Genomic DNA, 15792 nt, shown 5'->3' with positions numbered 1-15792 from the left:
TCTCGATGTACGTATGTGTATAAACATGTATGTAAAGAAGAAGGAGAATATTCGTACTGTATATAATGCAGGGATGATTCTACAGGGGCTAAGCAACTCTAGATTTACCGTGTAACAACACATGACGGCGGGGTTAGCATATGACATACGTAATAACAGTACATCTAATTCACTCTGAAATTATATTGCACGTTTTAAACAACCTTCCCTTGCACAGTCTCTCGCCGCCCACTATATATACCATGCTACTACATCAAGCTATAGCATACACCACGAAGGTTCAGGTTCTTCTACTAAATAATTTATTAACAAGAACACACAGAGAAGAGATGCAAGAGGGTGACATGGTAACCCCGGGATTCAGGTTCTACCCAATCGAAGAAGAGCTTGTGAGCTTCTATCTTGGGCACAAGCTTGAGGGAACACGCCCAGACATCGACCAAGTGATCAGAGAAGTCGACATTTATGCCATCGAGCCCTGGGATTTGCCTGGTAATATAATACTATAGCTAGCCAGTAACCCTTTTCAGGATCCTTAATACCATCGTTAGCTAACTAACTAATATTATGAAACACGCACAGAGTATTGTGGGGAGTTGTGCAAGGGAGACAGAGAACAGTGGTTCTTCTTCACGGCGCGGCAAGAGAGGGAGGCGCGTGGAGGGAGGCCGAACCGCACCACGGGAAGCGGGTATTGGAAAGCCACAGGGTCCCCAACGTACGTGTTCTCCTCCGACAACCGAGTCATCGGACTCAAGAAGACTATGGTCTTCTATTCCGGCAAGGCTCCCACCGGCACCAAGACCAAGTACAAGATGAACGAGTACCGTGCTATACTCACTCCCACCAGTACTAGTACACCCACCGGCCCTACTCCTCACCCTCAGGTATTTATATGCACAAACCCACATGTTTATCAGGAGCTATACCTATACCCTCCTGCAAATTTTTTTTTTTCTGCATTTGTTGCTAGTTATATATATATATATATATATATATATATATATATATATATATATATTATCCTAAATCCTTGAACTTTTCTTTCGTATATTAGATCCCATAGTTTAGATTTATGACTTCGTGCCTATATACATATTCTTGTTGCTGTATATGATCAATATCAGACTTGGAGTTCATACTAATTATATGTTGTGGATGCAGTTGAGGAAGGAATTCAGCCTCTGCCGAGTCTACGTCGTCTCCGGAAGTTGTCGTGCCTTCGACCGCCGACCTCTCAACCACACCACCGCCGCCAGTACTGTGACCGAAACGGTTGACTCATCTCCGGCAAACATTAGTACTAGTTCTGCTGTTTCTACAAATTTTAATGATGACTACAATATTAGCTATAGCGATGATTGGGACGCAATGATGAATGAACGGTTGGAACAAATCCTGGTGGAATGGGAACAGCGCCAGAATTAAATATTAAATATTAAAAATATTTAAGGATGGTTTGCGTTTGTTCGTAAGTCCGATGTTTTTATTATCTTTTTCATTATTTATGATCATTCCAATTTCCTTTGTTTTTGGTTCTGATGTGTCTGTACTAAAAAGACAAAATGCAACGCATATCGTAATCAATCGTTTCTTACATTGGAGTATGTGTTGTCCATCAATTTTATATACATAAAATTATAAAATTATTAGGAAGACAACCAATTTAAACATTTGACCAGAATAATCAAAGTTTTGTAAATTTTAAGTAAATATTCATTTTTAAACATAAAATTTTAGATAAATAGTCAATGTTTGATATATGAAAGTGATAATTTACTTAAAATTTACATTAAAATGTGGTTATTTAGTGAAGATTTACTAAAAATTGACTATTTAACAATGTCAAATATTTAATTTAGCTATTTTTCTGATATACCTCTCTATAAAATTAGAGGATGCTATTTGGCACAACTCACGAGTGGGAACGATCCACTCATGAGTTGACACGTGGCAATTGGTTGCCACGTGTCAACTCATGAGTGGATCGTTCCCACTCGTGAGTTGTGCCAAAAATCATTTCCGATAAAATTATGCACACGTACATACTATACCTATAGCATGACAAGACATGTAAGTATGCATGACAACTTTTGCTGATCAACCCGTCTCCTCTCTATATAAATAATACGAGCTTAAATGTCCGCGTTTTGATTAATAAATAACTATTATTATATACTTATAAAAAATATGATAAGTATCAGATTGTATGTTTTAAGCTAATGGGATTTGCTTTTAGCTGCCAAAAAGTCATGAATTATTTCATCAAGAAAGAATCAAATTCACTACTACAAAATTGATTTTCTGATGCGCAAGACTATCAGATGCGACTAGTCGCATCAAAAAGTCGCATCTAAATAACTTTCAGGTGCGACTAGTCGCATCGGATAGTCAATCAGAAGCCGAAAAAATTCGCTCAAATTGTCTTTTGATTTTGACAATCCGATGCGACTAGTCGCACCTGAAAATATGATGAAACTTTCAGGTGCGACTATGTCGCATAAGATAGTTTTAAATTTTTTAGCGCGCCTCATCTCCCCCTCTTTTATTTCATTAATCTGACGTGGCGAATGAAATTTTAATTTTTTTTAATTACAATCCGGTGCGACTAGTCGCACCTGATGAGTTAGTCGCACCTGAAGAGTTATCAGGTGCGACTAAGTCGCACCTGATTGTTAGGGTTTGTTTATAAACCCAGGTCGCGAACCTTTCTTCTCCAGCCGCTCAAAACAAATTTTTTCACTCTGCAAATCCATTCTCCGACCACCCTCTCCTCCGTCCACCCAGCTCTCCTTCGTCCCTCTCTTCTCGGCCTCTTCCTTCGCCGACCACCACGCCACGTACCCGTACCCGGTCACCGGTCCTCCGTGCGTCTCTGGTCCTCCGCCTCGTACCCGGCCACCGGACCTCCGCCTCATCCGGCCACCGGACCTCGCCAGTCACCACTGCATCTCTCTCTCACTCGGTATTTCTCTCTCTCACTCCCTCTCTGCCTCGCTCCCTCTCTGCCTCGCTCTCTCTCACTCTGTTTAAACTCACAGCCGTCGTCCTGCGCTTAGCCCCGGCCCCGCTGTCGAGTTCCTGTCCTCCGACCACAGCTCCGGCTCAGCACCGGTATTTCTCTCTCTCTCTCTCGGCCTCGAGCCCCTCCGACCACTCTCACTCTCACTCTCACTCTCCAGCTCTCTCTCTGCCTCACTCTCGGCGTCTCCGGCTCACTCTCACACCTCGGCGTCTCCGGCTCACTCTCACTCTCCAGCTCTCTCTCTCTGCCTCACTCTCACTCTCTCCGTCAGGTCATCGTTAGCTCTTCCGGCCGAGCTTCCGACCGCCGCGCGCTCAGCCTCGACACCTCGGCAAATCCAGCCTTGACAGCGTGCTCAGCCTTGGCGTCGCTGCAATCCCGGTAAGCTCTCTCTCACCGCCTCTCTCTCTCTCTCTCTCTCTCTCTCTCTCTCTCTCTCTCTCTCTCTGACTGAACCGAGAACCGAGAGCAGGGCTGCTGTCGTCCCCTGTCCTCGACGAGTCCCTGCCTCGTCCCGTGTCCTCGACGAGTCTCTCTCCCCGCTGCACCGAACCGTTGCTGCCTCGATCCCTCCTCCGCCGTTTCACCGAGCCGTCCCCTGTTGTCCCGAGCTGTCCAAGTAAGTCTAGATTTTTTTTTTAAAAAAAAATTTGTTTGTTATATAAGATGGCTGTTAGTTTAGTTAGTTTAGTTAATTAGGTTAGTTGATATAAAATGTTAGTTAGTTAATTAGCATGTAAATGTTAGTTAATTAAATAGATATGTTAGTAACTAATAATTTAGAATGTTAAGTGTTAGTATGTAAATGTAAATGTTAGTTAATATAATTGTAGTTAATCATTGTAAATTTTAATTACATAGTTAGTAATATGTTTAGGTTCTTTAATTTAATTTTGATTAGTATGTTAATTGTAATTGTAAAGAAATTGTAATTAATTACAATGTTTAGTAATGTGTTTAGGTTAGTGTTTAGTTTAAAATTTTGTTTTGTTTTAATTAGTTTTGATTTATTGTAATTTATCAATTAGGAATTGTAATTAGTCGAAGAATTACATGAATAGGTTGTTTAGTTTAAAATTATTTAATGAAATTAAAATTTTAATTGTAACATGCTACTTTGAAGTTGATTAGTAATTGTAATTGATAATGTCACATGTTTAGTTTTAATTATAAGTTAATGAATTTGTGATTAGTTTCATTTGATTTAACATGAAATGAAATTGTAACTTTAAATAAGAAAAATAGTTTGTGACATGTTTTGATAGTTTGTGATACTTTGTTTATTTCGATTTTTCATTTATAAATGTTGTGATCGAACCACGGAGGTTCGGTTTAGGGCTGAGATAATTTATAGGATAGTTCTGGATGGTTTGTGTATGTTTTTAAATAATTTTGCAGGTTTTTGGGTTGTCAGTATAATAGGGGAAACTCTGCCGAAATTTCGGTAGAGTTTCGAATTAATTAGTTTAAAAACTCCCAACTTATTCAATCCGAGCTCAAAATAACATAGAATTCATAATCTCTCTTTCATTTTGTTCTCCGTCGTCCTTTATCAATAACTCTTCCAAACTTTCATTTCTCGCTCTCATTCAGCGAAATGTCCAATCCAAGTAGAGATTGGATCACGGAGAATAATCGGGTGACATTGCAGTACAAAACCGGTGTTAACGAGTTTATTCGCGCTGCAAGAAGATTCCCTAACGAAAATGGCAAATATCGGTGTCCTTGCAAACCTTGCAACAACGTGAGATGGCACGACATCGAGGTTGTCAGGAATCATTTGCTGAACAAGGGGTTTACCCCAGGCTACACAAAATGGTATCATCACGGCGAGCTCGAGCGTGTCGTCCTTCCTCATGAAGAAGATTCCATCGGAGGAACAGATCAGAGAGGAATAGGAGGATTGCACGGTGCTGTGGAGGATATCAGGGATCACGAGGATTTCGACGATGCTACGGAGCCGACCTAGAGCGAGGTGCGTGCAGAGGAGAAAATGGAAGACCTCTTCGCCGAGTTGGAAGCAGAATTGTACCCTGGATGCAAAGAGTTTTCTTCTTTGTCGTTCTTGGTTTCGTTAATACACCTCAAAGTCACGAACCATTGGACGAACAAGTCGTTTACAGAACTCTTGCAGCTCTTGAAGAAGTCTCATCCAGCTGGTAATCGAATTCCGGAGAAGCATTACGAGGCAAAGGCAAAGCTGAAGCGTTTTGGCATGGGATACGAGATGATCGATGCGTGTATTAACGATTGTGTCCTATTTCGAAAAGATCTCGCGGAAGTCGACGTGTGCCCAGTATGCAACGAGAGCAGATGGAAGCCAACTGGGAAAATGATACCGCAAAAGATTTTGCGATATTTTCCCCTGAAAGATCGATTGAAGCGATTGTACGCGTCTCGACACACGTCGCTTCTGATGCAGTGGCACGAAAGAGATCGCGTCAGGGAAGTTGGTGTTCTACAACATCCTGCGGATGGTACGACGTGGAAAAACCTGGACGAGAGATACCCAGGCTTTGCTGCAGAGCCTCGAAACGTGCGGCTTGGACTAGCTGCGGATGGATTCAATCCGTTCGGAGAAATGAGTTTATCGTACAGCATGTGGCCTGTGGTACTGACTGCGTACAACTTGCCGCCTTGGTTATGGATGAAGAAAGATTACTTGATGCTGACGCTTTTGATCCCGGGGCCTCACTCACCAGGAAAGGACATGCACGTGTTCTTGCAGCCAATTGTCGAAGAGCTGAAAGAACTGTGGGAGACCGGATTCCGCGTTCGAGATGGCGCCAACGATGAAGTGTTTCGATTGCGTGCCGCGCTACTTTGGACGATTAACGATTTTCCAGCTCGATCCTATTTATCGGGATGGAGTGGCCAAGGGTATCTCGCTTGCCCGACGTGCAACCTTGACACGCCGTCTTTGAAAGTCAGAAACAGGATCGTCTACTACGACCATCGTCGATTCTTGCGTATGCGTCACCGATTGAGAAAAAGCACCGATCACTACAAGGATCGCCACGAGAAACGCAGTAAACCCGAAAAGTTGACTCCGCAAGACATATTCGCTCAGTTGGCTAGTGTCTCTTGCACGACAACTGGCAAACATGCTGGCTCCGTGGGCAGAAAACGAAAGCGAGCCGAGTGCGAACTAAATTGGGCCAAGAAAAGCATCTTTTACGAGTTGCCGTACTGGTCAGATTTGGAGTTGAAGCATAACATGGACTTCATGCACATAGAGAAGAACGTGTGCGAGAATCTTCTCGGAACCTTGCTCAGCTTAGAAAAGAAGAACTACGACACAGATAAGGCGAGGTTTGATTTGATGGACTTGGGCATCAAGACCGCTCTCCACTTGAAAAAACAAGGGGATTCGTGGTACAAACCGCGAGCATCGTACACCTTAACCCTTGTTCAGAGGCAGCGATTTACCGAGTTCCTCCAATCTGTCAAATTTCCAGATGGGGTCGCTGGGAATTTGAAGAAAAATGTGACTGCTGATGGAAAGCTCACAGGTTTGAAGTCGCATGATTGCCACGTGATCTTGCAGAGGTTGTTGGTTGTTGGTATTCGTTCTTTTGTGCCAAAAGAAATACATCAGACGATCTCCGAGCTTTGCAACTTTTTCAAGCTGATAAGTTCGAGAACCTTGAGAGTAGAAGATCTTGAAAATGCGCAAGAGTCTATCATCGAGATCTTGTGTAAGCTTGAGATGATATTTCCACCAGCTTTTTTCACGATCATGATTCACGTGGCGATTCATCTACCAGATGAAGCGTTGTATGGTGGCCCAGTGCATATGCGGTGGATGTACCCATTTGAGAGATACCTTGGGACGTTAAAACATTTTGTCAAAAATAGAGCTAGACCAGAAGGCTCTATTGCGGAAGCTTATGTTGTAGAAGAAGCTCTAACGTTCGTTGCAAGGTATCTTGAAGATAAAAAAAAGTGTAGATGAAGTTCAAGTGCGAGAGCTCTCTGTTTTTGGATCCGAGATGTGTGTGCCTTATGGGATGATGAAACCGATAGTATTAGACGATGAACAGAAAGAGAACGCGGAGTGGTACATCTATACCAACTGTCCTGAAGTGGATCCATATTTGACGTAAGTTATCGTTGGGAATGTGTTTCAATTCATTCTCTTTATATATTGCTATTGAAGTAATGTTTTTAATAACAGCGAGCATTTGGATCTCTTGAGCGAATCTGGAGTTCGCGATATTGAAGCGGAGCATAGAAAGAGGTTCAAAATTTGGTTTGAGAAGAAGGTAATAACACAATATCAATGCAATTTTTTGATAAACGCACAAGTGCTAATCAATGCTTTCTTTCGTAATCAGATTTTTGATAGGAAAGCTAGTGGTTCTGACGTGTCTGACGAGCTCTATTCGCTTTCTATCGGTTCCCTTCAAGTCGCCTATCAATATCCGAGCTGCTTTGTAAATGGCGTGAAGTTCATCACTCGTCGTCGCGATAATCAACGAGTCACTCAAAATAGCGGTGTATGTGTACTTGTGGATGATTTCACTTACTATGGTCGAATGGAAGACGTCATCGTCGTGAACTATAGGCATAACTGTAGTGTTGTATTGTTCAAATGCATTTGGTACGGTGACAAGTATCATGCAAACCGACTAGTGCACACCGATAAGACTACTGGAGAAACGAGTGCTTATACTGCGAAACAGTGGTTTAAAGAGGAGCCGTACGTACTCGCGACTCAAGTCAAACAAGTTTTTTACATCGAAGATCTTGTTAAAGGCGGCGACTGGGAAATCGTCCAGGAATGCAATCATCGAGGGATTTGGGACATTCCTGAAGTTGACCCCTCCAACTCAGCCTCGATCCCATTGACTATAGAGTTGTCAAACATCGAGCGTTTGAATCATCGACACGAAATCGATGAAGCTGAGTTAGTGACTGTCGTTGACGATGATGAAGAAGACGATGATGAAAATGAGAGACAGGTCGTTTTTTAGGGAGAAGATGTTGATGTCGATATAGAAGATGATATTAACAGTATAGGCATAGATGATGATGAATGAGTAATATCTTTTTTGTATGTTTATTTACTATATAATGTAACCACGGTTTTCCTCCGCCATATGTGAGGTTTGTTAATAATAAAATCCGTGGTGCCGTCCACGTTTTTTTTAAACAGAAAACTAATATTTATTTACTAATATTGTTCACATCTTACAGGATGTCAGATGCAGGTGGAGATGAGTCTCCGCTACACCGTTCAGGAGCAGGTGGAGATGAGTCTCCGCTAGAGACACCGGGTTCCCAAGGTCCTAAGAAAACAAGGGGACCAACAACCGGCTCTACTTCGGCAAAAGCAGCGCTTGGGGTACCCGGTGCGAAAGTTGTTAGGTATGACCCAATCAACCAAACTTTCTACCAGGACGTAAGAAAAACAATAAAAAAGGTAGGAGTATTCAACAACCGCGTCGGCGCTTTGGTGAAAGTCCATATCCCGGTCACACTTCGTGATTGGAACGAAGTGACGCCCCAGATGTTAGGCAATATTCTGAGCGCACTTCATTCCGAGTACACTTTCGTGTACAAGGATGATGAGGCCGATGAGCTGCTTCCGGCGGATTGCTATCGTCATCAGATTGACCAGACTATCATTCGCGATGCAAAACGAATGAGGCGCAACCAAAAGTCTAGATTATCAGGGACTTTCTTAGGAAAATGTTGTGGGCAAATGAATGTCGCCAAGAAAGAAATCCCAAAAGGATATCAAAAAGACGATTGGGAGAAGGTCATAGAGGAGTTCGCAACTGACGATTGGAAGGTAATGTATAATTCAAAAAAATTATGTTATCTTCTATGAAATCGACATATAACGCAATTTAATATGTGCAGAAAAAGTCTACTCGCAACAGAGACAATTCAAAGAACAAGAAAACGAAGTCCACACAAGGGTCGATTTCTTTTTTGGCTCATCGACATTTGAACGTAAGTTTATTCTAATTTTGTAATTTTTTTTTTTGCAATAAATACATTACTCATATTTTCATAAGAACTGCAGAGTAGGGAAGATGGGACTTTGGCCTCGGCGTTAAACACGTGGGAGAAAAAACATCAAGATGATCAAGGCAATTGGACGACAGCTTGGGCGCAACAAGCATTTGTAAGTTACTTGTGTTAATTACTTAATAATCAAGTTTCGATAATCTTAATAATTTTTTTAACATATGTTTGAAGGCGCGAATTATGACTCAAGTCGAGGATATGCAGCGACAAGCAGCGGAGTCAGGCCAAATGTTTGACATAGACCAGGCGGAGCAGTACGCGATGGATACTGTTCTCGGGCAGTGTCGAGATTGGTATGTCGGGATAGGTCCCTCGATCCCGAGATCCTCGTATCTCTTGGCTCAGGCTCAGGACGACAGCTCGTCCTCAGGTTCTTCATTGACGCGCGTTCCAGATCCAGTGATTAGCGAGCTACAAGCAGCGTTGGCCGCACAACAAGCTCAGATGGAGGCGTTTCAGCGACAGTTCTTTGCCTACACACAGCAGCATCCGTCTCCCATGCAGACATCCCCCGTGATGATGCACCCTGGGACGACGCCGCCATCAGCTTCAATGCCGAATGTTCAGACGCCGCCATCCGCCTCAATGCCGAATGTTCAGACGCCGCCATCCGCTTCAATGCCAAATGCTGATCAGACGCCAGGTTCGGTAGAATTTCAGCGACATCGTTCGAGCGGCAGCGCATCAGGCGGCCAAGGCGCACGAGCAAGATCTGGCGGAAGAGGAGGCCGTGCATTCCAGAATTGGCAGACTTCGAATGAAAAAGGGAAACAAAAAGAATAGATTGTAATTTTTTTAATTTATTGAACGTAAATTATCAAATTTTATGAATTTAATATTAGAATTTCTATTAAATTATTTATATAATTATTCTAATTAATATTATTCAAATTATTTATTTAATTTAACAAAAAAAATATTTAATTAATTTTTTAAATTATAATTTTTATATATTTAATAGGCTGATTCTATTAGAATCAGCATTTTAAAAAAAAAAACTACAGACAATCAGATGCGACTTGTCGCATCTGATACCTTCGCGGGAAAAGTATCAGATGCGACTAGTCGCATCTGATTGTACTGTAACCCGCCAAATATTTCGCGGGGAATTACTATCAGATGCGACTAGTCGCATCTGATACTTTTCCCGCGAAGGTATCAGATGCGACTAGTCGCATCTGATACTATAACTCCTGCTTTAATAACTTATTTTGGAGGATATTTAGGTGCGACGTTTGGTGCAACTAGTCGCACCTAAAATGTCGCACCTGATAGTGATGACTTTCAGGTGCGACAAGTCGTACCTAAAATCATCAGGTGCGCACTTTCAGATGCGACTTTGTCGCATCTAAAGTCGCACCTGATGATACTTTCAGGTGCGACACTGATGCTTTCAGGTGCGACTTTTGTCGCACCTGATGCTATTAATTGTACTAGTGATTAGCTATAATTTAATAAAAGAATGTTGATAATTTAAATGTAGATAATATTTGAATTTATCATTATAACTTACATTTTTTTTGTCAATATGTTTAAATAGTCTTTAATATACGTGTTATGTATTTATATGTATTGTTTTAATTATGAAAATATTAGTTACTCAAAACGTTTTATCATTTCTCATATAGATTAAACTATTATTATTTATCTACTCACGATTTATTAAACCATACACTTTTAAACGCACACAAAAAGTACTTAAGCTAAAGTTATACAACACCTTAGAAGACACAAAAACCATGGGCTTTAAATTAAATAATTACTCATAGATATCCTTAAAAACATAACATATCAAATACATGATAATCAAATTATGTATATCATACCATCTTCAATTGCATTTTTCTTAATATTTTTCAGCGTCCTAGTGATGTAATATCTAGTTAAGAAGAAAATTACTTTTTCCCTATAACTTACATATATAGTTGTAGGAAAATTGTCAAAAGTAGGACTAAATTAAGGTCAATTTCCAATTTTCTACTATTTTCAAAAATTTATCAAACTAGGACTAGTAAAAAAAAAGTCAAATGAGAGATACACAAAATTCTATCTATTATACCCTCATACTAATTACCAACCTACAATCTTCCCCAATAAAATCTCTTATTTTTTCTCTTTCTTTCTATTTTCCCTCTCAACCCATCGAGTAAAATAATTTTTTTTTTTACTAGTCCTAGTTTGGTAAATTTTTGAAAAAAGTAGGAAATTGGAAATGGGCCTTAATTTAGTCCTAGTTAAGGAAATGTCTCATAGTTGTAACAAAAGTAAGATACACATTTATTTATACAATTAATTTAATTTCGAAATTAATTTATCAAAATATCATTTTGATAATAATGACGTGTCACCGTATAATTATTTAAATGAATTACAAATTGCTAGAAATTGCGCTTATATTTAACTTTGATTTTTCTTTTAAATTTTGGTATGAATTATAAAAAAACAGTTGCATTGTATTTAATTATTTTATACATTGTGTCACGCTTATATTTAATGAAATGTGACCTTCCCCCTTTTTTTTCTTGGTGAATGCATTATGATTTGTTCTTATATATGTAATAAAATGTTGTAGAATAAATTTACGGAAAACCAGAGAGAGATAAGTAACACTGTTGAGTTTTATTGTAGTTAATCTAATGATCTATCATATAAACTACTATATCAGTCATTATCATTAAGTAATTGTAAATCATTCAAGCTAGAGTAATTGAATTTTTTTATTTGAATATACAATAGGATTTTAGAAATTCACATCACTAGTCAAATTTTTTAATTTTAATGGTTTAAATATTATTAATTTAATTTTTCCGTCACTTTGCAATAATTTTATATAATCATATGGGTAGGAATAACTTCATAATTATTTAAAATTTTAATGATCTTTTAATAATTAATATGAGTTGATTATTAGACTGCAATAATTTATACAATTTATAAGAATTTCCTGAAAGTTAAATAAATTATTTACGGGTTAGATATAGAGATAGTAAAATTGGTTATCATCGTCAGGAAATTCTTATAAATTGTATAGATTATTGCAGTTACTATCTCTATATTTTAGGGGTTAGATATATAAGATAATACATTTATTACATATTACTTCTAGAGACGAATCAATTTTACTTTCATTGAATTTACCACTAAATGTCCGCATGGGTTTTGTCAATGCGATCTCATACATATCCCAGATTAAACTAGCTAGCTTCATTTCTTTAGTCATATATATTTTCTCGTACGTAGTGAGAGAGTACGGTAGAGAGGAATATGTTGCAGCTTTGTATTAATTAAAATTACAATACCGCTGTAAAATCCTCCGTAGTGGAGGTTTTGAATTGTTGTAAAAAATCACAACAAAAATAGTTTTCTTGTCATAGCACAATATTATTGTTGCCGACAGGGATGGAGAACCCCCCTCAAAAAAAAAAAAATTGAACTTTTGATTTTTTTTTTTTTTTTTTTGCACTTTTGATCTATATAAAAAATTACATTTTTTACACTGAAAAATTACAAATTAGCCCCTGAAACTTTTTTTTTTCAAATTAGCTCCCGTAGTAAGCTTCTCTGGACACAAATTTGATATGCTTGTTCAGTATACATTTGTGTTGAGCACATTTGAAAACAAGAACATCAAAATTAATGTGTTTAAGAACGAAACACTAAATTGATATTTCAAATGCAAACTTCTATGTGTTGAGCTTCAACCAATAACATAAACAAAAATAATTTTTAAGAAAATCCACAATCCTAAATCCATTACACTCGGTACTTCCGCAACCGAAACGTAACTAATTGTTTATATTTTGTGAGAAAAATATTGTCATACAACTCGAAGAAGTTGTATGACGCCAGAATTCCGCAAGAAAAAGAGAAATTATTAATATTATTTTCAGCATTTTTTTAAAAAACCTATACATACACACATCCACGTATATTTATTATAATATATATCCATCACTTGCCTTGAGACACATCCACTGATTCTCGTGAGCAGAACTTCCAGGTGGTGCAGCAGCTGCAATCAACGTTGCATGAATGGAAGATGTGTATAAGCCACCAGTGTGGAAACACACCTCTCATTCCATAAAGTTAGTAGTAGTGTAATAGAACTACTAAAACACCTTATAAAAAACTATACACACAAGAGTAGAGGGAAAAATAAGAGAACTACCAGGCAACGAATCAATAGTAAACCGAGCCATGGTAAAAGCAGAAGAGGAAGCTTCTTCCATATGGTCGAAACAGTGCATAAACGAGGGCTGAAATAGAACTCAATTATCTGATATCGTAGGCAGAGCTCGGCTACCAAATGGACATATGCATCGACCTTCAAATTCTGATTTTGAACTTTGATCTTTGGAAAGACTCCTTCGTGTGTGATCTTGTTTTCGTCTTGATCTATCACATTGAAGACTGGTTTCCACAAAGAACAAAATCATCAATCATATTACTGGGTTTTAAAAAGATATCATAAAATGGAATAAATGAAAACAAAGAATTGCCACTACTCGACAAACTCTCTCAACTGCAGCAAGATAAAAAAAAAAAAAACATAAAAAAAAAACCCATTCACTTGACCCCCTCTGCCCAATTCTTCTCTGCATTATATATCTATATTCCTCTCTATTTTTCAATGGTTTGTTATCACTCAGTTCATAGTGCTAGAAACATTATTTTCCAGCCCTAGTTTTTCCTTTGTATCAGCCAAGAGATTAAACACTTCCTATGAGAATGAACACGGAAGAAGATTTTCCCACATATCAAGAGTCTAACATAAATAAATACTGAACTAATAGTTCCAAGGACCATGCCAAAGAAAACCAAACCTTCAACCTGAACACCGACCGTGTGTTCCTTCCGAATTGTCTCCATCGCCGGACTTTTTCAACCAACTTGATATGTGCTTCCTATTCTCTATCCCATCCCAATCCCCATTATCTCTGACCTTGTCGCTCTTCGCATCCGAACCGTCTTCCACGTCCCATTTGATATAACTCTGACTTTGCTCCGGCGAGTCCATCGGAAACTCGGGCATCAAGAAATTAACAACTATGCTACATGTTAACATGCCCTAAATATAACACTGCAACAAGATTCATAACAACGAACATATATGAGAGGAGGAAAAGGAGAAGATAGTCTAACGAACCTAAGTCAAAATAATTCAGAAAGAATCTTTAAACAAACAAGAAAAAAAAACACCCAGGCAGGAACATAGCAAAACGCAGTAAACTATAAAACTAGCGTACATACCCTAGGAGCAAAAATATAAAGAATAAAGTTCTACTTCAAGCACAATAGATTACCTGCAAATTCAATAGAAGAGATCACGAGTGCGATAAAAGCTAGGGTTTTAGAGTCTCTTCCAGCGAAGCGTCAAACCCAAATTTTTTATTTTTTATTTTATCCCAAAATTGGAATTGGATATCTGGTTTTTAATTTTCTTCTACAATTTAGTACTGGGTTTAATTTTTTTTCTTTTTTCTTTTCCTTCAGTGCAGCATTTTCACAAACAGTTCGTGAGCCCACAGATATAGTTACAGAAAATACAAGCTTATCATCTCCACATTCTAGTACCTTTTTGCTTCTTTTTATTTCTTTCTTTCCACCAAAATTGAGGCCACACCACACGAACACTTAAACTCAAATCCGAACTGTATAAAATATGATATCCCCAATTTCATAGAGAAACCCAAATTTCTCTGACCCAGAATGATGAACAAGAGGGGAGATAAAAAAAAATAAAAAATAAATAAATAAAAAAACACCATGAAATCCAATCATCATCAATCAACAAGGTGGTTCACTTTCGAACTTAATTCCAAAATCCACGAATTCCTTTTTCAAATTCGACACAGAAACTACATAAAATTTACCTCTGACCTTCGTCGAACCCTTCCCCTCTTCTTCCTTCTTCAATTCTTCCCCTTCTCTCTCTTGTTGAACATGGCTTCTAATAATACCTCCGACCTCGTCGTTATCAACAGCGGAGACTATTGTTCATCGGTGAGGACTTTTTTAGGGTTAAAGGTGGGAATGGATTTTGGCTTTATAGGGCTAGAAACGAAAAAACAAAAACTTGGGCAGATTCGTAGCGCTGACCATGGTGTCGGTGACTGGGGAGAGATCGGAAAAATAAAGATGACTGAGAAAGACAGGATGAATGACAGAATGGCATCTAGGAGACAAGGACAGAGAAAGAAAAAATAAAGTAAACTACAAAGATATTAGGATTTACTACGGATTATGCAAGAGTAAAACCAAGCATTTAAATGCCGTTTTTTGAGGTTTTTGATTTATAGAAAATCGAAATACATACGGAAAATCGAACGGAAAAAATGTGGAAAAAGACAAATAAAATATTGTTTTCAAATGCCGTTTTCGATGGAAAATCGACGTGTCGATGGAAAACTGAACGAAAATAATGTTTTCTAATATATTACAAAGATAATACATAATTATATATATATATATATATATATCTTTTGAATTTTTAAACTTGAAAAATATATTCTATATAATATCTATAGATTTCGTACGTATTTATATGTATTGGTGTTTATTTTTTTATTGAGAGTAATATATATAATAATGTTTTGGGTTTAATACCTATAATAATTTTTATGGGTTTAATTGTAAAAGTGACGGTTTCATTGGTCGTTCAATTATTTGATTTATGCTTTCATGGTGGTTTAATATTAAAAATAAATCAATTACTTTTATTTAGTTAT

The 15792-nt window shown here is 38.2% G+C and overlaps 2 protein-coding genes across 6 annotated transcripts; one reads left to right on the top strand and one right to left on the bottom strand.

The window, feature by feature from the left end:
* Nucleotides 1–287: 287 nt before the first annotated feature.
* On the top strand, nucleotides 288–1428 carry LOC149381191 (NAC domain-containing protein 90-like). The gene is made up of 3 exons (XM_089601312.1): nucleotides 288–492; nucleotides 583–887; nucleotides 1165–1428. The coding sequence occupies exons 1-3, from the start codon at nucleotides 330–332 to the stop codon at nucleotides 1426–1428; spliced, it is 732 nt and encodes a 243-aa protein (XP_089457438.1). The 5' UTR covers nucleotides 288–329.
* An 11206-nt stretch (nucleotides 1429–12634) lies between these two features.
* LOC149381190 (uncharacterized) lies at nucleotides 12635–15289 on the bottom strand. 5 transcript variants are annotated; one of them, XR_016302006.1, is made up of 4 exons: nucleotides 14938–15274; nucleotides 13888–14144; nucleotides 13233–13474; nucleotides 12635–13076 (listed from the first exon to the last, which is right to left on the bottom strand). XR_016302006.1 is itself a non-coding variant. In XM_089630017.1 (4 exons), exons 2-4 carry the CDS (start codon nucleotides 14127–14129, stop codon nucleotides 13000–13002), a joined length of 612 nt encoding a protein of 203 aa, XP_089486143.1. In that variant the 5' UTR covers nucleotides 14130–14144; nucleotides 14945–15289; the 3' UTR covers nucleotides 12635–12999. The 5 variants fall into 5 exon arrangements, 4 of the variants coding, with proteins under 4 accessions (XP_089486143.1, XP_089486142.1, XP_089486144.1 ...); XM_089630017.1 differs by having other exon boundaries at nucleotides 12635–13134; nucleotides 13895–14144; nucleotides 14945–15289; XM_089630016.1 differs by having other exon boundaries at nucleotides 12635–13134; nucleotides 13895–14144; nucleotides 14938–15285.
* Nucleotides 15290–15792: the final 503 nt, after the last annotated feature.

The sequence above is a fragment of the Urtica dioica genome, chromosome 11 (assembly GCF_054948205.1).
Source record: "Urtica dioica subsp. dioica isolate 48M chromosome 11, U.dioica_male_clone48M_v1_H2, whole genome shotgun sequence".
Taxonomy (NCBI): Eukaryota; Viridiplantae; Streptophyta; class Magnoliopsida; order Rosales; family Urticaceae; genus Urtica; species Urtica dioica.
The sequence above is the reverse complement of the archived record's forward strand: the minus strand, read 5'-3'. Positions and strand labels throughout refer to the sequence as shown.